The following is a 27,639-nucleotide window of genomic DNA, read 5'->3' on the forward strand; positions in this document are numbered from 1 at the left end:
ATTTCTGTGCCCATCAAGGTATTCGCAGTGTGACTACTCCTCCTTTCCACCCCCAAACTAATGGTGAGGTAGAACATCTCATCTGCACATTCAAGGTTCAAATGAAGAAGTATGTCATCGACTCTTCCACAGATGACACCTTGAAATGCTTCTTGAATCCCTGCAAGTTTATGCCAGTGGGGAATCAGAGTCTGCCTGACATGCTACATGGTCACCAACTCTGCAACCTCACCCACCTCCTCATGCCACCTCACTTGCGTCCGTCAAAGTGGCCCTCATCACAGTTTTCTTCTCGCTGTGCCGTCTAGTTGTGGGGGTCTGGCTGTCAATCAAAATGGATTCTGGTGGCATGCCATGCCAGTCAGCTGTGTCTTCATACCACTGTGAGGGCCACGGATCTGTCACCACTACCTCCATCTACTCCCATAGTGCCCGTCCAGGTCTTGTGAGGCGGCATTGCTGTGTTAGTGTTGCTCTTCTTTTCTTACAATAGTTGTGGTCTCAATAAGAGTATGATCTAATGCTTTTTATTTATTTCCTGGTCAATGGAAACAGAATTGAGAAATATCACTTGTATCAAGAATGAGTAACGAATTGGTTATAATTTAGGAATAAAGGAAACAGTGCACCAATTAGTGGAAGGGTTGAGTCATCACCTACCATACATAAAGGAATGAACCTTCACTAGCTTTTTTGAGCTAGAGTACACACACACACACACACACACACACACACACACACACACACACACACACACACACCTATGATGTTATTGTTGAGATAAGAAAATATCTGAATTTGTCCATTGTCACGCATTCCAGTACAGATGCTTTGTTTGTTCTAACGCATCCCCTGATTAAGATGATGTAGTGCCCATAAGTGATTGGCAGATATACTTCATGCAATGATGGCATGCCTGCATATTTCAGTGTGTAAATATGAGTGCATCTCAGTTGTAAATGTGAGAGAACCTTAGTCAGGGGTAAGTAGAGGTGAAACAATTCCTAGCCCTCAACACACACCTGCCATAAAACCATCAGACTTGTTTCTGTGGTATTATGTCTGATTAATAATGACATTATGTCAATGATAAGTATTGCATAAATGCAATGTGAACTGTGGCAGTATATGAGAGTATGAATTGTGTCAGGCATATTCAGTTGCGTGGAGAACTCACTTTTTGAAACTTTGTTTGAAATAGTGTCAACCACTAGTAAAACATAGCAAATGATAAGTCTAATGAGCAGTTGTTTCAATGGACATGCTGTATGTAACAGAATCATAATTCATGAACTAAATATTTTCAGGTCCATGTCGATGCAAAGTATTCATCTTACTTTTTACACAGACTGGAATCATTAACATTGTCAACTATTTTTGATGTTTCATAAAAAGTTTCTAAAATAAACAGATCACACTCTTCATTTTCTTGGAATAAGTTAAAAAATGAATAACAAACATCCAGTACCAATGACAGAACAGAAAAAGCTACAAACAGACAAAAATAAAATTTATTGTGCTTATTCCATAATTATTTATTTATCCATCTCCATTAAATATTTTATACTCACGGGAATGTGCAAGAGAAAGAGCCCACAGCCGCAAGTATGAGGCAGTGTGGGATATGGTTCCAAGGATATACTCAATTGTGTGTATGGCCTGGTAAATGAAGATATCACTAGTTTCGCCACCCTCGTGATCATCATGATTTCCTTCTGAAGAAGTCACTGGTCCAGCCTCTTCATCTCTATGTTCCATTTCAATGGTTCCATTTCCCTCAATATTTTCTGATGAGGGGACTTTCTGATGAATAAAATATAGAATTAATGTCACTGAGATGTTGCCATAAGATGGTAACACACTATTATCAGAATGAGATTTTCACTCTGCAGCGGAGTGTGCGCTGATATGAAACTTCCTGGCAGATTAAAACTGTGTGCCCGACCGAGACTCGAACTCGGGACCTTTGCCTTTCGCGGGCAAGTGCTCTACCAACTGAGCTACCGAAGCACGACTCACGCCCGGTACTCACAGCTTTACTTCTGCCAGTACCTCGTCTCCTACCTTCCAAACTTTACAGAAGCTCTCCTGCGAACCTTGCAGAACTAGCACTCCTGAAAGAAAGGATATTGCGGAGACATGGCTTAGCCACAGCCTGGGGGATGTTTCCAGAATGAGATTTTCACTCTGCAGCGGAGTGTGCGCTGATATGAAACTTCCTGGCAGATTAAAACTGTGTGCCCGACCGAGACTCGAACTCGGGACCTTTGCCTTTCGCGGGCAAGTGCTCTACCAACTGAGCTACCGAAGCACGACTCACGCCCGGTACTCACAGCTTTACTTCTGCCAGTACCTCGTCTCCTACCTTCCAAACTTTACAGAAGCTCTCCTGCGAACCTTGCAGAACTAGCACTCCTGAAAGAAAGGATATTGCGGAGACATGGCTTAGCCACAGCCTGGGGGATGTTTCCAGAATGAGATTTTCACTCTGCAGCGGAGTGTGCGCTGATATGAAACTTCCTGGCAGATTAAAACTGTGTGCCCGACCGAGACTCGAACTCGGGACCTTTGCCTTTCGCGGGCAAGTGCTCTACCAACTGAGCTACCGAAGCACGACTCACGCCCGGTACTCACAGCTTTACTTCTGCCAGTACCTCGTCTCCTACCTTCCAAACTTTACAGAAGCTCTCCTGCGAACCTTGCAGAACTAGCACTCCTGGCTAAGCCATGTCTCCGCAATATCCTTTCTTTCAGGAGTGCTAGTTCTGCAAGGTTCGCAGGAGAGCTTCTGTAAAGTTTGGAAGGTAGGAGACGAGGTACTGGCAGAAGTAAAGCTGTGAGTACCGGGCGTGAGTCGTGCTTCGGTAGCTCAGTTGGTAGAGCACTTGCCCGCGAAAGGCAAAGGTCCCGAGTTCGAGTCTCGGTCGGGCACACAGTTTTAATCTGCCAGGAAGTTTCATATCAGCGCACACTCCGCTGCAGAGTGAAAATCTCATTCTGGAAACATCCCCCAGGCTGTGGCTAAGCCATGTCTCCGCAATATCCTTTCTTTCAGGAGTGCTAGTTCTGCAAGGTTCGCAGGAGAGCTTCTGTAAAGTTTGGAAGGTAGGAGACGAGGTACTGGCAGAAGTAAAGCTGTGAGTACCGGGCGTGAGTCGTGCTTCGGTAGCTCAGTTGGTAGAGCACTTGCCCGCGAAAGGCAAAGGTCCCGAGTTCGAGTCTCGGTCGGGCACACAGTTTTAATCTGCCAGGAAGTTTCATATCAGCGCACACTCCACTGCAGAGTGAAAATCTCATTCTGGAAACATCCCCCAGGCTGTGGCTAAGCCATGTCTCCGCAATATCCTTTCTTTCAGGAGTGCTAGTTCTGCAAGGTTCGCAGGAGAGCTTCTGTAAAGTTTGGAAGGTAGGAGACGAGGTACTGGCAGAAGTAAAGCTGTGAGTACCGGGCGTGAGTCGTGCTTCGGTAGCTCAGTTGGTAGAGCACTTGCCCGCGAAAGGCAAAGGTCCCGAGTTCGAGTCTCGGTCGGGCACACAGTTTTAATCTGCCAGGAAGTTTCATATCAGCGCACACTCCGCTGCAGAGTGAAAATCTCATTCTGGAAACATCCCCCAGGCTGTGGCTAAGCCATGTCTCCGCAATATCCTTTCTTTCAGGAGTGCTAGTTCTGCAAGGTTCGCAGGAGAGCTTCTGTAAAGTTTGGAAGGTAGGAGACGAGGTACTGGCAGAAGTAAAGCTGTGAGTACCGGGCGTGAGTCGTGCTTCGGTAGCTCAGTTGGTAGAGCACTTGCCCGCGAAAGGCAAAGGTCCCGAGTTCGAGTCTCGGTCGGGCACACAGTTTTAATCTGCCAGGAAGTTTCATATCAGCGCACACTCCGCTGCAGAGTGAAAATCTCATTCTGGAAACATCCCCCAGGCTGTGGCTAAGCCATGTCTCCGCAATATCCTTTCTTTCAGGAGTGCTAGTTCTGCAAGGTTCGCAGGAGAGCTTCTGTAAAGTTTGGAAGGTAGGAGACGAGGTACTGGCAGAAGTAAAGCTGTGAGTACCGGGCGTGAGTCGTGCTTCGGTAGCTCAGTTGGTAGAGCACTTGCCCGCGAAAGGCAAAGGTCCCGAGTTCGAGTCTCGGTCGGGCACACAGTTTTAATCTGCCAGGAAGTTTCATATCAGCGCACACTCCGCTGCAGAGTGAAAATCTCATTCTGGAAACATCCCCCAGGCTGTGGCTAAGCCATGTCTCCGCAATATCCTTTCTTTCAGGAGTGCTAGTTCTGCAAGGTTCGCAGGAGAGCTTCTGTAAAGTTTGGAAGGTAGGAGACGAGGTACTGGCAGAAGTAAAGCTGTGAGTACCGGGCGTGAGTCGTGCTTCGGTAGCTCAGTTGGTAGAGCACTTGCCCGCGAAAGGCAAAGGTCCCGAGTTCGAGTCTCGGTCGGGCACACAGTTTTAATCTGCCAGGAAGTTTCATATCAGCGCACACTCCACTGCAGAGTGAAAATCTCATTCTGGAAACATCCCCCAGGCTGTGGCTAAGCCATGTCTCCGCAATATCCTTTCTTTCAGGAGTGCTAGTTCTGCAAGGTTCGCAGGAGAGCTTCTGTAAAGTTTGGAAGGTAGGAGACGAGGTACTGGCAGAAGTAAAGCTGTGAGTACCGGGCGTGAGTCGTGCTTCGGTAGCTCAGTTGGTAGAGCACTTGCCCGCGAAAGGCAAAGGTCCCGAGTTCGAGTCTCGGTCGGGCACACAGTTTTAATCTGCCAGGAAGTTTCATATCAGCGCACACTCCGCTGCAGAGTGAAAATCTCATTCTGGAAACATCCCCCAGGCTGTGGCTAAGCCATGTCTCCGGAATATCCTTTCTTTCAGGAGTGCTAGTTCTGCAAGGTTCGCAGGAGAGCTTCTGTAAAGTTTGGAAGGTAGGAGACGAGGTACTGGCAGAAGTAAAGCTGTGAGTACCGGGCGTGAGTCGTGCTTCGGTAGCTCAGTTGGTAGAGCACTTGCCCGCGAAAGGCAAAGGTCCCGAGTTCGAGTCTCGGTCGGGCACACAGTTTTAATCTGCCAGGAAGTTTCATATCAGCGCACACTCCGCTGCAGAGTGAAAATCTCATTCTGGAAACATCCCCCAGGCTGTGGCTAAGCCATGTCTCCGCAATATCCTTTCTTTCAGGAGTGCTAGTTCTGCAAGGTTCGCAGGAGAGCTTCTGTAAAGTTTGGAAGGTAGGAGACGAGGTACTGGCAGAAGTAAAGCTGTGAGTACCGGGCGTGAGTCGTGCTTCGGTAGCTCAGTTGGTAGAGCACTTGCCCGCGAAAGGCAAAGGTCCCGAGTTCGAGTCTCGGTCGGGCACACAGTTTTAATCTGCCAGGAAGTTTCATATCAGCGCACACTCCGCTGCAGAGTGAAAATCTCATTCTGGAAACATCCCCCAGGCTGTGGCTAAGCCATGTCTCCGCAATATCCTTTCTTTCAGGAGTGCTAGTTCTGCAAGGTTCGCAGGAGAGCTTCTGTAAAGTTTGGAAGGTAGGAGACGAGGTACTGGCAGAAGTAAAGCTGTGAGTACCGGGCGTGAGTCGTGCTTCGGTAGCTCAGTTGGTAGAGCACTTGCCCGCGAAAGGCAAAGGTCCCGAGTTCGAGTCTCGGTCGGGCACACAGTTTTAATCTGCCAGGAAGTTTCATATCAGCGCACACTCCGCTGCAGAGTGAAAATCTCATTCTGGAAACATCCCCCAGGCTGTGGCTAAGCCATGTCTCCGCAATATCCTTTCTTCCAGGAGTGCTAGTTCTGCAAGGTTCGCAGGAGAGCTTCTGTAAAGTTTGGAAGGTAGGAGACGAGGTACTGGCAGAAGTAAAGCTGTGAGTACCGGGCGTGAGTCGTGCTTTGGTAGCTCAGTTGGTAGAGCACTTGCCCGCGAAAGGCAAAGGTCCCGAGTTCGAGTCTCGGTCGGGCACACAGTTTTAATCTGCCAGGAAGTTTCACACTATTATCAGTTCATGAATAAGAAGATATATGTTTGACTGTTATATTTATATTCACTTCAGTAAGGAATGGATTAAGCCTCCTGTAAATCGAGTCTATAGAATGGAGCTTCACTTACAACTGTCAACATTCTATAAAGAAGATACAAACTAACAGCACAGTGACATTTATTTTATCTTACATATTATTTTAATTACATATAATAGAAGGTGTTAGGGTTACAACTCAACATACAGTTGAGGCAGTGGGCAGTTTACAGTGCAGTCAAACTGCAGCATCAGTACAGGGTGGTCAGCCAGTATAATGTAGTCATGGAAGTGTATGAACGTAAATGAAATTCTGTACTGATCAGCTTTGAAAATTATATGTCTTCTTTGTGAGCCTGTTGACCACTCAGTGCCTCAACTGCAAAGTGAAATTTTACCCTGACTCTCTCCCATTATTTATAATCTAGCCAGGACTTTTCATTATCATTTTTTACATTATTTCTGTTTTTTACATCACAATAAGCTTTTTATTGTTTATTTCTCTCTGGCTGGCTTAGTGTCTGTATCTCCACTGACTTGGGTTCCTGCTTAAACCCAGAATAGTCTGCTTGCCTCATGTAATATATTTGTCTAAAACAATAACCATGTATGTGTTTTCTTTAGTTTCATAGGCAGACTTTAGAAAAATTCATTTTAAACATACATGTTTTTGAATAAGCATAATGAGCTATTTAAAGGTTTTTGAGCTTTTTTTTCCTGTAAAGCTCTTTCATTTACATTTACACTCATTCATATGCAGTGTTTCACAGACTCCTGGAGGAAAACCAGTGTGTTATAAGTCAATTACTGGATTAAATAAGAATAGGTTTTTTTTATATTATATTGCTTAAACAGCTTACAGTTGTTAGTAATGGACTATGTATTATGTCATATCACTCAATGTCATTTCATTCGTCCATATTTAAATAAGATACAAATGAATGTCTTTGTTAGCAACCAAAAGGAGTTACTCCAAAAAGTTTACTGTTACTGCTATACAGACACATGTCAGTGGGATGTGAGAAGAAGCCAAAGATGTACATTACAATGCCATAGGTCGGCTTAAAGCTATGAAATATTATATATTAGTGACAATATGAATTACACAGCAACTGAATACATTAAGAACTCATCAATGGAGTAAAGGACATTGGAAAATAGAAAATTCTTGGATCCATCCCTAAATTTCATTATACTACAACAAGCAATTTAATATATTCTGGCAGGTTCTTCAACACTTGTATACTCATGTATTTGACTCCTTTCTATACTAATGTTGCAACACTGAATTATCCATAGATATTGATTTTACTCTTTATATTATAACCATACTATCAACTATTTTCCAAAGAAAGAGAAATATTGCTAATGACAAAGGTCACTAGAATACCTCTCAAAATACAGATATTTTCAAAGATGTTTCTGTATGTCATTCTAAGGCCAACATCAGACATAATTCTTAGAACTCACATCTGTCTTTATAAAAACTGTCACAAAAATAACTCCATACCTAATTCATGAATGGCAATATGTGAAATAAGGTGTTTCTCATATTTAAATTAATAAAAGAAACATTAGACAAACTAAAGTATTTTCCAAGACCATGCTTTGGACTTCCCAGTTAAAGTTGAGATCTGTGTGAAATCTCAAACTTCAAACTACCTGTTCTTGGATTCTGTAAGAACTACTGAACTTTATGGGCTGAGGTTTTGTCATTTAATGAACCATCTACTGCTAATTTTCAAATTTATGGGGGCTAGTATTGTTGTTTATTCCCATACTTGTAGAAATAATCCAAGGTATATGTTGTACATCATGTAGGACTGTTTCAAATTGAAAGTGTCTATATGTTTGTAGTGGGGATAGAGCTAATAAACACTGCCCCCCACCCCAAAACCTTTATTATGAATACTTCCAACTTTCACTCCTAATGTTTCTATGTATATGTACTGGAAGATGAACAGTTCATCAGAACATATGCATCCACATTGCTTCTACATGTTTTCCAATGTTGTCTACCTGTTTCCCACTATCTATCAACTAGGTCTTTCTTTATTTCTTAGAAGGTAAGCGCTTTTTTAACCTATCTATAAGGTGTCCGTAATTGATGTTCCAGTTTCAAAATGCTGTAGAAAGACAACCACTGCTCAGAATTATATCAAATTTGAACAACATATTACTGATCTACATCTACATGGATACTCTGCAAATCACATTCAAGTGCCTGGCAGAGGGTTCATCGAACCACCTTCACAATTCTCTATTATTCCAATCTCATATAGCACGCGGAAAGAATGAACTCCTATATCTTTCCATACAAGCTCTGATTTCACTTATTTTATTGTGGTGATCATTCCTCCCTATGTAGGTCAGTGTCAACAAAATATTTTCCCATTTGGAGGAGAAAGTTGGTGACTGGAATTTCGTGAGAAGATTCCATTGCAATGACAAATGCCTTTCTTTTAGTGATTTCCATTTATCATTTCTGCGATGCTCTCTCCCGTATTTCGCGATAATACAAAACGTGCTGCCTTTCTTTGAATTTTTTTGATGCATTCCATCAGTCCTATTTGATAAGGATCCCACACCGTGCAGCAGTATTCTAAATGAGGAGGGGCAAATGTAGTGTAGGCAGTCTCCTTAGTAGGTCTGTTACATTATCTAAGTGTCCTGCCAATAAAACACAGTCTTTGGTTAGCCTTCTCCACAACATTTTTTATGTGTTCCTTCCAATTTAAGTTGTTCGTTATTGTAATACCTAGGTATTTAGCTGAATTTACAGCTTTTAGATTAGACTGATTCATCGTGTACTCAAAGTTTAACGAGTTCCTTTTAGCACTCATGAGAATGAGCTCACACTTTTCATTATTTAGGGTCAACTGCCATTTTTTGCACCATTCAGATATCTTTTCTAAATTGTTTTGCAGTTTGTTTTGATCTTCTGATGACTTTATTAGTCAATAAATGACAGCGTCATCTGCAAACAACCAAGTACGGCTGCTCAGATTGTCTCCAAATTATTTATATAGATAAGGAACAGCAAAGGGCTTATAACACTACCTTGGGGAATGCCAGAAATCATTTCTGTTTTACTTGATGACTTTCCGTTGGTTACTATGAACTGTGACCTCTCTGACAGGAAATCACAAAGCCGGTCACATAACTGAGATGATATTCCATAAGCATGCAATTTCACTATGAGCCGCTTGTGTGTTACAGTGTCAAAAGACTTCCAGAAATCCAAAAACACAGAATCAATCTTTAATACCTTGTCAATAGCGCTCAACACTTCATGTGAATAAAGAGCTAGTTGCGTTTAACAGGAACAATGTTTTCTAAACACATGTTGACTGTGTGTCAATAGACCGTTTTCTTCGAGGTAATTCATAATGTTCGAAGACAATATATGTTCTGAAATCCTGCTGCATATCGACATTAACAAAATGGGCCTGTAATTTAGTGGATTAATCCTACTCCATTTCTTGAATATTGGTGTGACCTGTGCAACTTTCCAGTCTTTGGGTATGTATCTTTCGTTGAGCGAATGTTTGTATATGGTTGTTAAGTATGGAGCTAATGCATCAGCATACTATAAAAGGAACCTAATTGGTATACAGTCTGGACCAGAAGACTTGCTTTTATTAAGTGATTTAAGTTGCTTCACTACTCTGAGGATATTTACTTCTATATTACTCATGTTGGCAGCTGTTCTCGATTTGAAATCTGCAATATTTACTTCATCTTCTTTTGTGAAGGCATTTCAAAAGGCAGTGTTTCGTAACTCTGCTTTGGCAGCACTGTCTTCAATAGTATCTCCATTGCTATTGTGCAGAGAAGGTATTGATTGTTTCTTGCCGCTGACATACTTCACATACGACCAGAATCATCTTGGGGATTTTGCATCTGTTTAAATTTGGCATGTTTGTTTTGTTGTTTCTGCAACAGTGTTCTAACCCGTTTTGTGTACCAAGAAGGATCAGGTCTGTCATTTGTTAATTTATTTGGTATAAATCTCTCAATTGCTGGCAATACTATTTCTTTGAATTTAAGCCACATCTGGTCTACACTTATATTATTAATTTAGAATGAGTGGAGACTGTCTCTTAGGAAGGCATCAAATGAATTTTTATCTGCTTTTTTGAATAAGTATATTTTTCGCTTATTTTTCTAGGATTTGGGGATTACAATACTCAATCTCGCTACGAGAACTCTGTGTTCACTAATCCTGAATCAGTTTTGATGCTTGTTATTAACTCAAGATTATTTGTTGCTAAGAGGTCAAGTGTGTTTCCATAAGGGGAAAAAGACAAGGAACAAAAAAATTAATGAAAATTTGCCCAACAGAGGACCCTGTAAGCATCAAAACATGCACACCAACAGACATACAGAACATGACTGTTCTTCAGTTTGCATCCAAGACATCAAACAAGACTGTCTCCATGAAGACTCACACACTGCATGTACAGCTCTTTTACAAGAATAGTGACTGTGCACCAGTAGTCCTGCAGAAGTCCTGGACACTAAAGAGTATGAAAAAAAGGCATTGATCTGATGCCCACTAATGGTCTGGAGAAAATGATAACAAAATTCTAAAACACAGGTTCAATACCAGAGAAGGAAAGTTGCTACTCACCATATAGCAGAGATTCTGAGTCACAATAGGCTATATGGTGAGTAGCAACTTTCCTTCTCTGATATTGTTACATTCCATCCTGGATTTTCCATTGTTTGATTAAAACACAGGTTCTTTTGAAGTGCAATGTGGTAGAGCGGAAACACCAGCTGATCAGCCATGTCTCCAAGATACAGCCACAGCATTGCAGGAAGAGTCAAAAGGTGGTGTGCACACATGCAGTGCATGGGGAATTGCCCAAACATTGGACATGCCTGTAAAATGTAAATGTCGTGTGACTAGGGCCTCCTGTCGGGTAGATCATTTGCCGCATACAAGTATTTCAATTTGATGGCACTTCGGCCACTTGCACGTCGATGGGGATGAAATGATGACTATGACTATACAACACCCAGTCCCTGAGCAGAGAAAATCTCCGACCCAGCCAGGAATTGAACACGGGCCCTTAGGATCCTATGGAACATCAAGCATTTTTATCCATACAAAATCACCTACATTCAGGAGTTGCTTCCTCCTCACCTGCCAGCAAGAAAACATTCAGTACGGAATTTCTTGCTCTCATGTAAGTGGACAATGAACAGCCATGGAACATTCTGTGAACGAGCAAAGCTCATTTCCTTCTCCAAAGACATGTCAGTATGCAGAGATGTAGAATATGGGCCACAGAAAATCCACACACACATCAACTGGTACCACTTCATTCTGCAAAGGTGACTGTTGTCCGAATTGATGTCTTCATTTACTGTAGGGCCACATTTTTTTGAGGAGACAGGTTCTTTGGGTCCTGTTAGCTGTACTATCACTGGTTAACACCGTTAGAGCCTTTTGCGCACCAATGTCAATCCAACCCTTCAACAGCATGGCTATGTGGGTAGGAGTTTTATATGTGAGATAGCAGTCCTCCACACATCGCACAACCTGTAAAGCCGATTCTACAGAGGCATTTCGGAAATGCTAGAATTATCAACCGTCATTTCCCTAGAGCCTTTCAATCCACATCACCTGATCGTAAACTGTGTGACTTCTGGCTGTGGGGTTATCTGAAAGATGTTGAGTTCACTGCTCCAATTGCAAACGTAGTGGAACTGAAGGCATTGCAGCAACTCATTCTGAATGTCAGCCCTGAGACACTCCCATTTGTTGTGGAACATGCTGTTTCTCTATTTCAACTTGTGGCAAAAACAGTGGACAGCATATTGGACATGTCCTGCACCAGTCTCATGACAATTAGAAGCTGATGTCCTTCTGTTTTTATGCAGTTTTTGGCCACAGAACCATTAAAAACCAATGTCATTTTGGTTTTTATGTAGTTTTTGGCCTCAGAACAATTAAAAACGAATTTTTCCCATCCAATACACTACAGCCTTGCCATGGTGGATCAGCTTGCCAAACAGTGCCACAACTGTTGACTGCCAATTTGTGCAGTTGTGCACACTGAACAGTATGTATGGTGTAATGCGCAACTCAAAACGTAGCTGTCGTGTTGCAATTCATCCGTCATTTGTAGCCAACCTCATTTATGTTAGGATGCTTAAAGTACCATCTACTTCTAAAAAATTTTACCCACCCACCCTCCCCCCATCCACCTACCAAGCCAAATAATGACATGCATATTAGTCATTGCAACACCACATTGTGCCAAACAGGTGTATATCATGCAGTAACAAAATTATAAAAGTCTTTCTGAACTACATACCTTTAAAAATTTTGTGACCTCCTACCTACCACAACAATGCTTTTATTCAGTCTCCCAGTATCTCATGCATGAAAACACGTAATTCAAACAATGGAAAACCCATAACTGAATAATGACAATGTTATGAAAAGGGCAGATTGCTACTAACCATATAGCAGAGATCCCAAGTCACAGATAGGTGCAACAAATAGACAATGAAACAACACACACACACACACACACACACACACACACACACACACACACACACACACACATGTGCACACGCACATGCAAATGCAATTCACACAAGCATGACCACAGTCTCCAGCGACCGAGGCCAGATTGTGGATATTCCATTATTTTGATAACATTTTAACCATTTTGTGGCAATAACCAAAGGATCAAATTGATGAGGACAGAATGATATAACAACATAATAATCAATAAAGATATTACTGAATTTAGAAACATGTGGTTAAATATCTATCAGCTTTCATGATTTCAGTTCAGCTATCATTTAGCGTTCTTATTTCCTTGCTGCTGCCAGTAACATTAAGGACAGTATTGGCTATGATGAAATCATCTACCATAACAATGTTCCCACTGCCATAAGTGGTAATCTTTCCCTCCTACATGTGTCATTCATGTTTTAAGTTTACAAGCTCTGTTCAGCTATGTATCACTATCATTTTCAACATTTTTTGTTATACTCATCTCTCAACAACCATTACATTTAGCCTTTAGTGGAATCTGCAGTTCTCTGTTGATGTTTTATACCTGATGTTATCTGCTCTCAGACAACATTACACACTCATAAGAGATCACATTTCCTATAGCTGAGTTTTGTAATTACTGGTAATTTTTATTCCAAATAACATAGTTAGGAATATTTTCTTAGGAAAAAAATTTCATGTTGTATCATATGTGGCACGCCAACAAAGAGCATGATTGTATTAACATTATTCCATAGCACAAACTGTCTACCCATACTATCCAAATTTATACAGTGTGTTGAAAGTTCCAAATGCTACTGCATGTAGTGTTGGCAGATGGAAACTTCTTGATAATACAATGAATATACTTAAAGTCTATTACAATTCATGAGGAATCTGTAAAAATTGCAACAAACTGTGTGATAGCAATTGCATCTCTCACTGTAAAAATACAAAAAGCAGACAAAGAACCTAGAATGACGATGAAAAATTAGAATACAGAGATAGCACGTACATGCACTTAAATGGAAGCAGAAAATCTCACATAAGCCAAGAATTTGAGCAGTTGATCAATACCCCACATGAATGTGTCTAGGTCCCAAGACTCTTCATCAAGGTACTGATATGACATCAAACTGTAAAACAGTTGATTGCAACACCCACCTCACATGTCCTCTACCCAAGAAAGGGTAGCAAACAGCCTGTTCACTGAACATGAAAATAAACACAGATCAATCATAATCTACAACAGTAACGAAACAAGGGTAGCTCGTAGGATGAAGAAACACTGGAACTGGATCAGTAGCAACCAATCTGGGAATGTGTCTGAGACATAGGAGAGCCGCAGCTTGACGAGAAGATATTTAATGGCACCACGTCAGGAAATGGAGACCTTGGAAGAATACATAAATGAAATCATATATCCTAGTTACAGTGCAGAAATGTTGCCAGTAATTCAAATGTACTTCAAAGAGACATGTCGTTTCAGTACTACAGCCAGATAATAATTGCTGTAATATAGTAGATGCATGGGAGTGAGTGTAGTTCATAGTGCATCAAGGAGGAGACAGCGCGTATTGATAATGCAAATGAACATATAATTTGTATGTATATTTGAAGGTTCCAGATGAAGGAAAATATTTGACAACTTCATAATAACAATACAATGGCTATCTGAAACAGTAAAATATTGTGTATTGATTCAAATACACTACATGCTGCAAAAATTGCAACACAATGAAGACAATATGCAACAAACATCAAATTGCCATGAAGAGTACTGAATGCTTGGATATTCCTATGATTAGCACTTCAGCACAACCCCACTAACTGTGTAATAGGTTTCCCATTTAGAAATTGTGCATGGATATTGCTTGTTTGAGAGAAGATTATATTTTTCCTCATATAAGAAAGAGAAACATCTACCAGGAAGTTCCATAATTTGACAGTTGTAGGACCATGGCCTATCAAGACAGCAGTTTATTGTTCCATGATATTGTTGGTCACATTGCTCAGGATTCTGTGACTCTAAAGCAAAATTGGAATCAATGAGTTCAGGAGGGCCATACTCAACACATGCAGGATCTCAGTGGTCCCACATCACAAGTGCCTGAGAGGGCAGGCATATTGTTTGCTTGGTCATGGAGGAGCATATAGCCACATTATGCACCTTGTGGCAGGAAATTGGCTTCTTTGCATGCAACAAGATAAGTATCTGTATGAACAATGTGATGATGTTTGGAACACCATGGACTTTCAGCATGACAACTACTGTTGCAGTTTCCCTTGATGCAGCAGCAGACAGAGGCACACTGACAGCTGACATTGGTGTACCCAACAACAACTCTGGACACCACACTATTTTCTTCAGATAAGTTCCAGTTCTCTGTATGGCATCACACTGGACATATCCACATGGGAAGGTTCCAAGGAGAATGAACATTGCCAGAGTTCATTCATCATAATTGTATGGGTCCAGCAGCTAGTGTGATGGTATGGGGTGCCACTGGTTATACAACATAATCACATTACTTCACACAGCTGATAATTTGTACAGCAGCCATTACATTTATAACATGTTAATGTGAGTGGCTGTGCCTTATCTTCGAGAGCTTCACAACATTATCTTTCAACAAGATAATGCAAGACTCCATGAAGCCCCTGGTGACTTGAGCTGCCTCACTGCAGTGACTGTTCAATTGTTGCTCTGGCCAGCACATTCTGCAGCTCTTTCACCAACTGAAAACATCTGGTTATGGATTGCCAAAAAACTCACACCACCACTTGTGAGCCACTATGATCAATTAACCTTGGCATAGAGGTGATGCAGCATAGAATGATGTACCTATATAGAACATATCCCTTTGTCAGAAAAGTTCTAGGACAGTTTTTTATATTTCTGAGTTTGCAGTACTAAACAGAAACAATTGTTGTTTTGTGTTACCTTTTTGTGTGTGCTCCCTTGAAATGACCTTAGCAGTGTTTTTGCACAAACTCACTGAGTAGCAGATCTGTGCTTAGCAACACACTGCTTGGGCTCTTGGTGAATTACAGTGACATAATGGATCCCGTTTGTGAGCAAAGCTCAGGAGAACTCCTAGTGAAACACGGACAATGATTAAACAAGCATATGCAGTAAGGCACTTTCAAGTAGTCATGTTTTGGATTGGTAAAATAGGTTTCATGAAGGCAGAGATTCAGTGCAAGACGATCTCAGAGCTGGTTGTCCATCTACAGCACATACCAATGCAAATGTGGAGCACGTAAGGTAGTTATTGCAAGAAGACCATCCTATAACTATGCTTGTGATGTCAGATCTTAATGCAAAACTCATCCCTCACACTAACAAATGAACAGAAAGAGAAAAGATGAAGAATTTCTGCTGAACTACTGGATAGAGCCAGACATGATCCCACATTTCTGTCAATGATTATTGCTGGGGACGAAAGCCGGTGCTACCAGTATTACACTCGCTTGATGTGTCAAAGGGCTGAATAGTGGAGTCTGGATCACCAGGCTTGAAAAAAGTCAAACAACAACCTTCAAGAATAGAGACAACGCTGATCACATTGTTTGACATGGAGTAGTAAAGGATTAGTGCACCATGAGTATGTTCCTCCACGTCAAACAGTGAACCTAACTTTTTACAATTAAGTTTTGAAATGTTTGTGACAATCAACTAAACATTGCCACCATGATTTGTGGTATTCTCAGGACTGATTCTTATTGCATGACAATGTAAGATCCCGTATCGTACTGCTTTATCTGTTACTGTGTATCTGGCCGGACATTCCATTATTGCCATCCTACATCCGACATATTCATCCAACCTAACCCTTGTAACATTTTTCTTGTTTCCATGAGTGAAAAGGCGACTGGAAGGAAAGCTTCATGAGGGTATCACAGACTCCAACGAGATGTGACAAAGGAGCTTACAATCATCATTGTTGAAAATTTCCCTATTTGCTTCCAAGACCACAAGAAACGTTGGTAACTATGTATAGACAGCAAAGGTGACTGCTTCAAAAGGAGCTAGGTTCATGACTTGGTAAGAGCAATTATCTACTTAAAAAAAAAAATGTCCTGGAACTTTTTTGGAAAAGGGCGAACAAGTTCAGTTTGACCCAGTGCCCAGCTGAGTCAGAGCCATTGTTGGTACCAGACGAAACCGCTCTGTGTAGTAATTTTACATCCTGCACAACCCCCAAAACTCTTACAAATTAACCATCTGTTCTTCATACCATATTGTATATGCACAATAAGTAGCACTTTGTTATTTGCTATCCTTCAGGGTGTTGCACTTGTAATTGCCAGCAGTACAGAAAGGAATTTTGGAAGCAAAGAGTGGAGTCAACCAATCAAGGCTGATGAAATTTTACAACCAGTCAAATGAAAGGTCCCAACAACTATTGCCTAAGTCTTAGTCAAAGATGTAATTATGCAAGGTGAGATGGATGTAAAGGTCCTGTCTAAACTAGAATTTATGATACACAGACTTCAGGTCAATGAAACTGGAATAGTTGGTATGATGTTAAGTAGAAACTTCCCAATAGTTATCCAAATGACCAGCAATGAATTATATTGTTGACAACTTCCATTATTTTCCTTGGATGATACTGTGCACCAGGAGTACAGAATATAAAAAGATTCCAAATTTTACAACGCAGTATGTTAGAAACTTTGGGATGGAATGTTGCCACAAACTTCCAAGATCAAAACATACCTTGTATCTATAACGTGGTCTGGAATGGAAGCAGCGACATATGCTGGACCAAACAATAACCCTCTCCAGGCAACTGAAATGATGTTCCTGCATTACTGCCTACAAAAGACAAAAACCAAATACTGTAAGGAATTGGAATATCCAACAACACCTAACGACTGGAAAGTAGCCAGCTGGTGACTCTCACACTGAAGTAACATTGATGGTATGGTCAAATGAAAGAGAATGGCTCCTCATAGGACCCATCAACTAGGCTTTAACGAGAATTACTCCAGGAAGATTCTACGAGGCAATGTTAATGATGCCCACAAAAAAAAAAAAAAAAAAAAAAAAAAAAAAAAAAAAAAAAAAAAAAAAAAAAAAAAAAAAAGATCTTCAAGGACCTGAGAATTAGAGGTGGCATCAACTGTACAAACACAACCGATGACTGGGCAAGACAAAATGCAGAAAATGTCCAATAAGTTGACTTGATGGAAGAAATGATGATGGCTATTATTTTCAGATTCAAGTACAGTAATATTAATACAATAAAAAATGCACTAAATTTAAACTTCTTTGTTGCTATGAACTGCTATGTAGAATTGTCTTAAAGATTGATCTACCTGATTTTAGTACCTTTTATGTAATCAATATGGTCCCTCTACTGCAACAATCAAACAAATTAAATGACCTATATTTTATTGCCTACCTAAAACCATAATAGCATGACACCGCTGTCACGGACTGAACACTTCTGATTCATCAATGAACAGATTACTGAAACGTTTTGTAAGTTTTCTGAAACCTCGTTCAAGTCAGTTTTGAAACTGTCCATCTTCAAATACATTGTACCAAATGTTAAGATTTTTTCTGAACACATGGAGCGCAGAAGAATGGTTGCTTAAATGCCTCTGTGCATGTTGTAATCGGTCTAATCGTGTCTTTGTGGTCCCTACAGAGTGAGGTATAGGGGCTGTAGTATAGGCTGCCCAAGATTCCTCACACAATGCTGGTTCTTGAAACTTTGTAAGTTGACTTTTATGGAATACCTGGTGTCTGTCTTCAAATGCCTGCCAGTTCAGATGTTTTCAGCATTTCCACAATGCTCTCCCATAGATCAAACAAATGTGTGACCATTTGTGATGCCCTTTATGTATGTGTTCAGTATCCCCTATTGGGTCAAGAATTTGAATAACTTTGTCATCTGACTTCAGCATTTACATCTTTTTGAAAATTGGTTCAGTCCTAAGCCTATCTCTATTAAAGGTTCCACTGATTTGCCCTCTATGTCTCCTGAATTCAGCATCATGTAATTATTCAAGCATATATTAATGACTTCATTTATAAATAACATTCTCAATAAAGGTGGTGTGCAGCTCAGTTCTTGTGAAGAGATAGATTACACAGCAGTGTAAGATTAATTTGTATAGAAATGGGAATGGTGATAATGGTAACATAAGACAAATATTTAAGGATGGTGCCAGCAACAACATGGGAATCTAAATACCTGACAATGGCTGACAAATTAGCCACACCTTCTGCATATTTAAGTATCTGTTATGGCTCCTAATCTGAGAAAATAATATTGACTCTGATAGCTGATAGGTACATCAGCGTTCCTGAAAATGAAGGCTCTATGCATGAACGGTAGAGCTACATAATAGGCATACAATAAATACAAAATTGGAGAAAGCACAAAATGATATTGATATTTTATAACATACCTGTCTGTTTTTCTTCTGGGAATGAATTATATATATTGGTTTGGCCAGAAGAAGCCACGGAATGCAAAGGAGTGCCACAAGTACCATGACTACCTGTACCATTCTTTGGTTTTTAAAAAAGTATGGATCACAGCAGTCTTCACCTTCACTATTACACAATGCTTCAGATTCCTTGAAAAGGAGCATATTGATGAATGTGATGAGCACATTTGGTGCACAATGTTCACTTGTCAACAGTTCTGTAAGTAGACAGTTGTATTACATGAATGTTTTGTTGAACAGAGAGAAGGAAAGTAACTATCAAAAGCATAAAAATATATGTATTTATATTAACTACAGTCTCTGTTCCATAAATTCACAGTGAAAAATTCCTCCCAAATGTGGAACAGATCAGAAAAACAAATTAGAGATACACATTTTAGATAAGAGTATAGATGTTTACAATTAATGTTTAGTCTATAGAAACCAACTGAAGAAGTGGAACAAGACAAAAAATTGTAAAAAATTGTAAATTAACACAGTGATTATTGTTAACAAACAAATGTATATTTACCAAGCAGTGGCAGAACATACACATAAAACAAGGTTGTAATTAGGTAAGCTTTCGGAGCCAGTGGTTCCTTCTTCAGCCAGAAGGGCAAGGCAATTGAATTGGTCTTTCCTTCTCATCCTGTGCAGTAAGTCTCCCCTGATCTGCAATTCTGGGTGACTTTCCTGAAATCTACCCTTTTTCCTTGACTCCTCTTCCTTCCCCTTCAACCATTCTGTCTGAAGAAGAAGCCACTGGCTTCAAGAGCCTGCCCAATTACAACCTTGTTTTATGTGTTTGTTCTGTTGCCTCTTGATGAGTAGATTTTTTTATCTCTCCAGTTAAATTATTTTGTCAAAAATTGTTATATTACAACTGTATATTTAGTATCTCCCCCCCCCCCCCCCCCACTGGACATCAATACAGACACAGATGAAGTGGCATGGGTATTATGTTGGAGTAGAGCAGAATGCTGTCACTGATGGCAGGCATGCAGTGTGGTATGTACAGAACTGCTGATGCTGGGAGAAGAACAGAATGCTGTCACAGGTGGCAGGCACAAAGTGTGCTGTGGGCAGAACTGTTAACCCTGTTGTATACTTGCTGGAGTGGGATAGGCCGGCCCAGTTCATTTCTAATGCTGAGATCAACTGACTTGGATCTGGCTTTAGCATCATGCTGTGCTCTGGGTTCCACATGCTAGTCATTTCAGTCATTCACACTAATCATATTTTATTTTTCTCTCCATGCCAGTCTCTGTGTGGTTTCATATTCTCTGCTCTCTTGTATATGGATGCTTGTCGAATTTTCTAGAATAGTGACATTTGTATCACCAGTATGGTTTGTAGCATTGTCATGGATGTGCAGATATGATAAAAGTGGCAATGTGGGCATTCCTACATGTGTAACACATTTACTTTGTTTTGCAGTGTTCATCTGTGGTCACCAGGACCTGGCATTTTTGTTATGCTGGCAGGAATAGCTGGACCTCCACAAGGAACAACAAAAGCTGCAGCAGGAGCAGGTGCAGGAGATGCTCAAACAGAACATGGAATTGTTCTGGTCTCAAGCATTGCTGATCAGGTGTCTGAAGAGAAGTCTGCTTCCCTGCCCCCAAAAGCTACTCACCAGTTTCAGTAAGTCTATAGAAATGTGGGAGAATTACCTGAACTGGGTGTTGCTGCACTGTCAGGTAAGGCATATCACTGGTCCAGATGATATTGCCACCTTGTCACTGTCCACTAGTATAGGGTAGTATGAAATCATACAAAATTTGAAGCCCTCTGCTGAGCCCAACTTTGAGGAACTCTTTTGGTTGCTCATGCAGTATTTTGGAAATCAAACCCATGGGCTGGTGGAACAGTTGCAGTTTAACAAGTACCACAAGCACCCTGGGCAGTAATATGTGGACTGTATCACCGAACCTAAAGGTCTCTTGTGAAAGACCAACTAATTAGGGACTTGATTGTCCAATAAGCACCTGACCCCAAGATTCATACTAGAGCACTGTTCTTGTCTGACCGTCTTTTGCTTGAGTGGCTCAGATAGCTGAAGCACATGGTCTTAAGGCAGTGGCAAGGGACAGACTTTCCAACAATTGGCAGTTGGTGAAGTTAGATTCATGTGGTAAACAGTCTCTGGCACTCTGTGAGGTCTGCCACTAGCTTTCGTGTGATGACATCACTGGAAATTCAAGCACGGTGATGTTATGATGCTGCTCTTCTTTGCCCAAGGTGAGCTCAGTGGGTACTTGCAAGTCAAAGAATCCTCGTCCCAATTCACAAGTTTTTCTGAGCTCTTGGCACTGTCCTCCTGGCTCCACTCAGTGAGCAAGCTGGCAGTCCTGCATCAGTTGTCATCTGGTACATTTCAAGCAGCACTGCCTCTATGATGATAGCATGCATGGGGTGTGCCAAAAAGTAGACCATTTGTTATTCATTTGTAACAGTAGGTAAGCCTCAGGACAATTGTTGATGGCCTCAGAGTTTCCCTGGTCTCGGAAGCCATTCTGAAGCCACACAAGCATCACCCCACTAATTCTGGTGATGTACGGGTGATCAACTGAGTTTCTGGTAGACAAGGGGGCTGGCTATTGGTCAGTGTAATTATTTCGACACTACTGGCTCTTAGGCTGTCCTGCATTGCAAAGACTGCATGTGTCAAATAGTATCTTATAGTAAATAGAGTATTCTATCATGGAGTGTTATAAGAATGTGGAACGGCAACTTACACTGTTAGAGTGCTTAGCACTGTCAGAGTTGGCACAAAATATTTTTGTTCAAGATGGATCTTGTGTTTTTGGATTTCAGATCATTGGTAAAGTCCATTTACTGCCCCAATCAGCCCCCTTTCAGGATTTGGACCCTATACTAAGTGAGAATACATTGGGGCAGGTGGAAAATTTAGAGGCTTACATCTTCCTTAAAACATCAGCAATACCTAAATTTTGTCACCCCTACCCCATTCCCTTTGCCACACATGGCAAGGTTAAAGCCAAGCTGCAGCATTGGCTGAAACTCAGCAATGTTTCTCACATTTCACCTAGTCATTGGGTTCTGTGTCCAGAGGAGCTGTTGTTGATGTTGTCATGAGCTAATAATGGCTCACCCTTCTCTAACATTACATTTTTTTTAATAGAAATAACCAATACCTTGTATGCTCTCAAATCTGGCATAGGTGAACATTCTCAGCTGTTTAATTGAATGAACTTCATATGATTTTGTATATCATGTGTTATGTTTCAAGCTAAAATATGTAAAAAGAAATTAATTTGTTAGTATTCTGTATGTACAGCTAAGATTACTCTTCTTTTAAAAATATTTGAAATTGCAAAATTTGTGGCATGATTAAAATTCATATTATTAATTTCACAGTCTACTGTTAATTATTAAATTTATTACTGGACTCATTTACAAACTAATGATATATTTTAGCAAAGATTCTTCCATGTCAGGAAAGTCTGTAAACTCTTTTGCTTTGTAAACATTTTGGAAATTTTAGTACCACAGAATGTAATTAGTAATGGTGAGCAAGCCTCTGATGGAAACACATGCATTTTCCTAAACTTGCCAACAACACTCTAATTTGTGGTGTGATAGAAGTGAAAATTGTTAAGTCATTGTGATTTAGAAGACTGGGATAAAATAAAAATATATTCATAGCAACAGGCAAATCTTCATCAGTTATTTCGTCTTCAGGAACTCAGAATGTTAAATCATAATTTCAGCTGCAAGAATGTACCCCTAGACACAACAAGACTTTGAGGCAACAACAACAACAACAACAACAATGAGTTAATGAAGATAAGTAAAAAGTTTTTTCTTTTGTGTATCTTACACCTCTTGAAGCTTTCTAAACTTTTTGGTGAGGCATAGAACTTTAATGGTGATATGTGGCGGGGTAAGATTACAAAACCAATATTTTTCCTCTATCAGCTTGTGCAATAGACATCTGGAGTTTCTCTCAGATGCTGCCTCTCAGCATTTCTTAGTGTTCAATACCCCCTTTGGGCTTTACCACTTCAAGAGTCTGCCTTCTGGAATTTTGTCTGCCTCAGAAATTAATCAAAGAAATTTGGAGCATTTGATTAAGGACATTCCCTGTTGTGTCAATTACCTCTATGATGTCTGGTTCATGAGCTCCATGCAAGAGGATCTCTTACTATGCTAAGCTTCTTCCATAGGCTGTGCATATCTGGCATCCTCGATGTCAAACAGACATCAAATTCATGTGTTGTTCAGACTGTAAGCAGTCTTTTCAATCTATCAAACTGTGTTTGTGCTCTGTTCCCTGTGTAGCACACCAACCATATTTGGTCAGAAATGTACAAATTAGGAAGTGGTTTGCAATAGCACTAGCTACAGGCAAGTACAGATGCTATACCATATAAAATATAACACAGCTGTCACAACGTTGCAGAAGAGGATGGAAGCCTACCACACCAGCGTCCACCAAAATGTTTAGTATAGACCTATATGCTGCAAGGTATAGCAAGCACAGCTCAGAAATGTATAAACATATAAATACTTAGCCATTTTACACTAATATCTCTATCACTACGGGGCTGTGATGCTTGGGCACAATTCAGAATGCTGTTCACAAACCGTAGTTCAACTCTGCATCAGAGCAGTCAGCCCTGAAATCAGAGAACTTGGAGCCACAACCACGTCAGGCAAGCACCAGCCCTGGGAAGAAACTTGCCTGCCTTTGACCCAGGGCAGGTCACTGCCATTACGTTACCTGCCTTCTGTCTGCTGGGCAGTGCAGGGTGTGCAAGCCACTCCATGACATATGCTGCAGACCTGATATTACCATTAGTCTAGGCAATTGTGTCATGAGACATTGCTCAGCCACTGCTGTGTTCTGTCAGTAATGTGGGACGACAACACACACATGGCAGCTGGATGTCCCAGACATGCTGCTGCTTCCTTTACTGGAGGGCTATACTACAGCAATTTGGAATTTCAGCCTGCTTGATTGGCACTGCACAGTGTTCCCTTGCTCCACAAATCTACAGGTTATTACAATTGGTGTCAGAAGTGGAACCATACAGCAAGGATTCCGCAATAGAATGTTGGCTAATGGATAATGTTTTTGAATGCTTATACTCTAAAGAAGACAAAGATATTTTTTGCAAAATAACAAGGGCCATATCAAGTTGTGGGAACTATGTCACCAAGATCCAGTTGCCTGTGAGGACAACAATTGTACAAGTGGAATATTTGATACTGTTTCATGGGAGTCCAGAAGTTATTCCAGGAATTGTGGGGTTGGAACAAAGGGAAAATGTGTAAAAGAAGGGGCAGAGGAGCAAGCAGGAAGTGTTGGATGAACCAGTGGGAATAAGATTGTATGCGTGGAGACCTATAAGATAAGAGTAAATTTATATTTTGTGCTTGTTAGGTATAAGTATAGAATAATGTATAATGTAGGCGGGATGAACTGCTGCAGAACAAGGAGAGATGATTAGAGGAAGCATTAAACAGTTTCTGTCAGGCTGCTGAGAATCATGCAGCTTTCTAGCCACATATTAGGTGATACCCATGAACAGCTGCAGTCCAGTGGATCATTTGCATGGGTGCCAGCAGCAGGGCCTATTGCATTTCTTACACACCGAGTCACATGCTGCAGAACGTAGCAGCCCATTAGCCCATTCCATTTTCCTTGCAGGGCTGCCATTTGGGCCTTGTGTTTCAGCTGGCATCAAGTGTTGCTGCTGGGTGTTGTGGTGGGTCACAAATGGTGGCGTTTATTTGTGGCGGATGTTGGTCAGATGCAGCAGACCTGTCATTCCGATCAGTTCCATCCATGACTCACTGGCCCTCAATGCCTCCGTTTCTGTGCCAGGCAGGCAATGGGGTCCATTGTACTGTTTTCCAGTAAGAGTCTCAAAAACTGCGGCACCATGCACATCAGCTGCTTTCCCCACTACGCTCTCCCCTGTCCTCCTTTCGTCTGTGGAATAGGGTATCCAGTGGCAATCACTCCTGCAGCACCCAATGCTGAGCTCATAGACTTGGAAGCTGCACCCTCCTTTCCCCACTCAACTGTGTATGAGTCCTTGTCCCCACTGATGCAGACAGACCACTTGTTATGTCAGCCTTAGCAATTTTCTGCCATTCTGGCGGAGACAGCTGCATTGGTGTTGCCTACTTTGATGGTAGACCTCCGGCTGGATTTTGCAGTGGAAGTTGTGGCAGAAGCCAGGCCATTTTTGTCCCTACTTTGTCTTTTCAGTGGAGAGAATCTTAGTATCCCCATTTGATATGGATGTTGATGAGCTGACACGGATATTGCAGCAGAGTAGTGCAGAATGCTCTCACAGACTTTGCACACAATGTGCGATAAGGGCAGAACCACTGACCCTGTTGTTTACTTTCAACTGGCGATATGCTCAGCCAGTTCAATTCTACCACCAAGACCAATTAACACAAACATGGCTTCCACATCACTCCATGTTCTGAGTTACACATACTAGCTGTTTCAATCATTTGCACTGATCACATTTTGTATTTTGACTGCCCATTGAGTTTCCTGGAATAATGACATTCATAATGCCAGGATAGTTTGTTGTGTTGTCACACCTGTGCCAATAAAGAAGTATCATAACAAAGTGCATATAATAGTTCCTAAACTATCAAAGCTACATATTATGCAACAAAAATGTATGGTATTTACTTGTACTGGTAGGATTACTGCAAATCATCAGCAAATACATCAATTAGTTCTGCTAAGAAATTTGTCAATGAAGCAACATGTGTTCCCCACCAATAAATTCTACAGGTTCTTATTAAGTCATAGGTAAAACATTTTGTGGTTGGTACCCAGTTACTGATAATTGGTGTTTGTGAATAATGGAAATATTTTAGACCAAACTATGTTCATTAATTTTAGGCCTGCATCTAGATTGTTCTTATTCCTTGCACTGATTGTGTGAACTGAGCTTTTGAGTGAGTACTTGAGCAATTTTGCAGCGCTTTCAGTGCCACCACAATATTATGATATACTTGAAAGGCTACTGTGGTATATGCAGTAAAATGCCACTGACAATTCGTAGAAGACACTAACAGTAGTAATTTATTGTCTAATGCGTAAGTACATTCTTCCTATATGTGTAAATTGTCTTATCAATATCCAAATGCCTTAGAAGTCCGAAGTGTGAAATAAGCAACATATTATGAGTGCCCAATATGTCTCTAACAATTCTGTGGCTTCCTGCAAAACTGGAATTAGATGGAAGAGTGATGAGAATTCTCCACCCACTCACTTAACATTGTGATATCTTAAGCAACTGGAAATGTTCCAGTCATAAACAACTGGTCATAATAATAACATAAGCTCAGTTAGAAGACTGTCCACAAAAGGGTAGAGTTCAGGCTCAAGCCCAAGTCAGGCACACAGTTTTAAACTCTAAGGAAGTTACACAACAGGAAACACAATTACTCCTGAGCAAAAAATTTATTCTGGAAACAAACCTAGCCTGAGACTTGCTTCTGTCTGGAATAGACTTTCTTCCAGGAATGGTAGCCCAGCAAGATATGAAGGAAAGCTTGTGTGAATTTTGGAAAGTAGGAGACAAGTACTGTTAGGACTGAAACTGTAATTGTGATTCATGAATCATCATGGATAGCTTACTGAGTAAGAACAATCCCACAGAAGGTAGTGTGAGTCCCAAACTGGCTCAAAGTTTTAAACTGTAAGGAAGTTCACACCTTGGAAGATTACTAAACTGATAAGAACACTGTTCAATTGGCTTGATATTTCATGATAAACACTAGAATTTCTTAAAAATTTTACTTCTTCCAATGAAGTAAATATTCGTGTTACGGATGTTTGTTCTCACGGCTGCTTTTATGAAAACTTCTACAATAGCTATACATTACAGCTTCAAACAAACCTGGAATACCTACAAATGTTTCACTCTAGTTTACATGTCGGACATTGCTAATGCTTTCTTGTACTGTTTACAGAAACTGGCACAAAGCCCCTAATGAGCAATTATAGATCTAACAGAGTTTTAACTTTGTGTCGTAGGAAGTTCTTGCACTGTCATCAAGGCTGACCTAACCCTTCATCACAATGATGGATCTGATAACTGCCTGCCCCACATGAAGTGCTATTCCTACTTAATTCAACATTTTATCTGTTGGTCATGTTCTATCTGGGATTTTTGCAAATACCACTCTAAAGACTTCCATATTACTGTTTCCCTCGTGGTATTTAAACAATAGGTTGTTATGGGGATTGGATACACATATTTGACAAAACAATGAAGTGTTGATGATCTCATTTTCTATTGTCTTCAAGACTACAAAGATACCCCTTACTGTGCATAGATGTTAAGAGACTGGCATCCATCGCAAAGCGACTTGCTACATATGTTTATTCGACTATGGCATCCACAGTTGCCAAGGAATAACAGGCCACAAGTACCTGTGTATTCCTTCTTGGTAGTTGCTCCAATAATATTCTTTTTAAGGCGTGTGTTTGTATACTGAGCCTAAAGGCGTACGTATTGTTTCCCACAATGGTAACCTACGGAGGGTGGAATTAAAAACATAGTTTGCACATGGCTTGTTCAGTGAGTAGTGATCCATGTTTCCTTCTTTCAATAGCTCATCTTTTCCTATCCTGAGCAGAACTTTTAAACCTTTCTACATCTTTGA

At 40.8% G+C, this 27,639-nt stretch overlaps 1 protein-coding gene across 3 annotated transcripts in view; it reads right to left on the minus strand.

Annotated features, from left to right (window-relative positions):
• Positions 1–27,639, minus strand: part of LOC126191506 (V-type proton ATPase 116 kDa subunit a 1-like) — a 278,558-nt gene that overhangs the window by 16,386 nt on the left and 234,533 nt on the right. For all 3 annotated transcript variants that reach the window (XM_049932400.1, XM_049932399.1, XM_049932401.1), the window contains exons 13-14: positions 18,946–19,184; positions 1,572–1,803 (exon numbers count right to left, since the gene is read on the minus strand). In XM_049932400.1, the coding sequence (XP_049788357.1) occupies positions 1,572–1,803; positions 18,946–19,184 (471 nt within the window). The remainder of the gene's footprint in view (positions 1–1,571; positions 1,804–18,945; positions 19,185–27,639) is intronic.

This window comes from Schistocerca cancellata, chromosome 6, assembly GCF_023864275.1.
Source record: "Schistocerca cancellata isolate TAMUIC-IGC-003103 chromosome 6, iqSchCanc2.1, whole genome shotgun sequence".
Taxonomy (NCBI): Eukaryota; Metazoa; Arthropoda; class Insecta; order Orthoptera; family Acrididae; genus Schistocerca; species Schistocerca cancellata.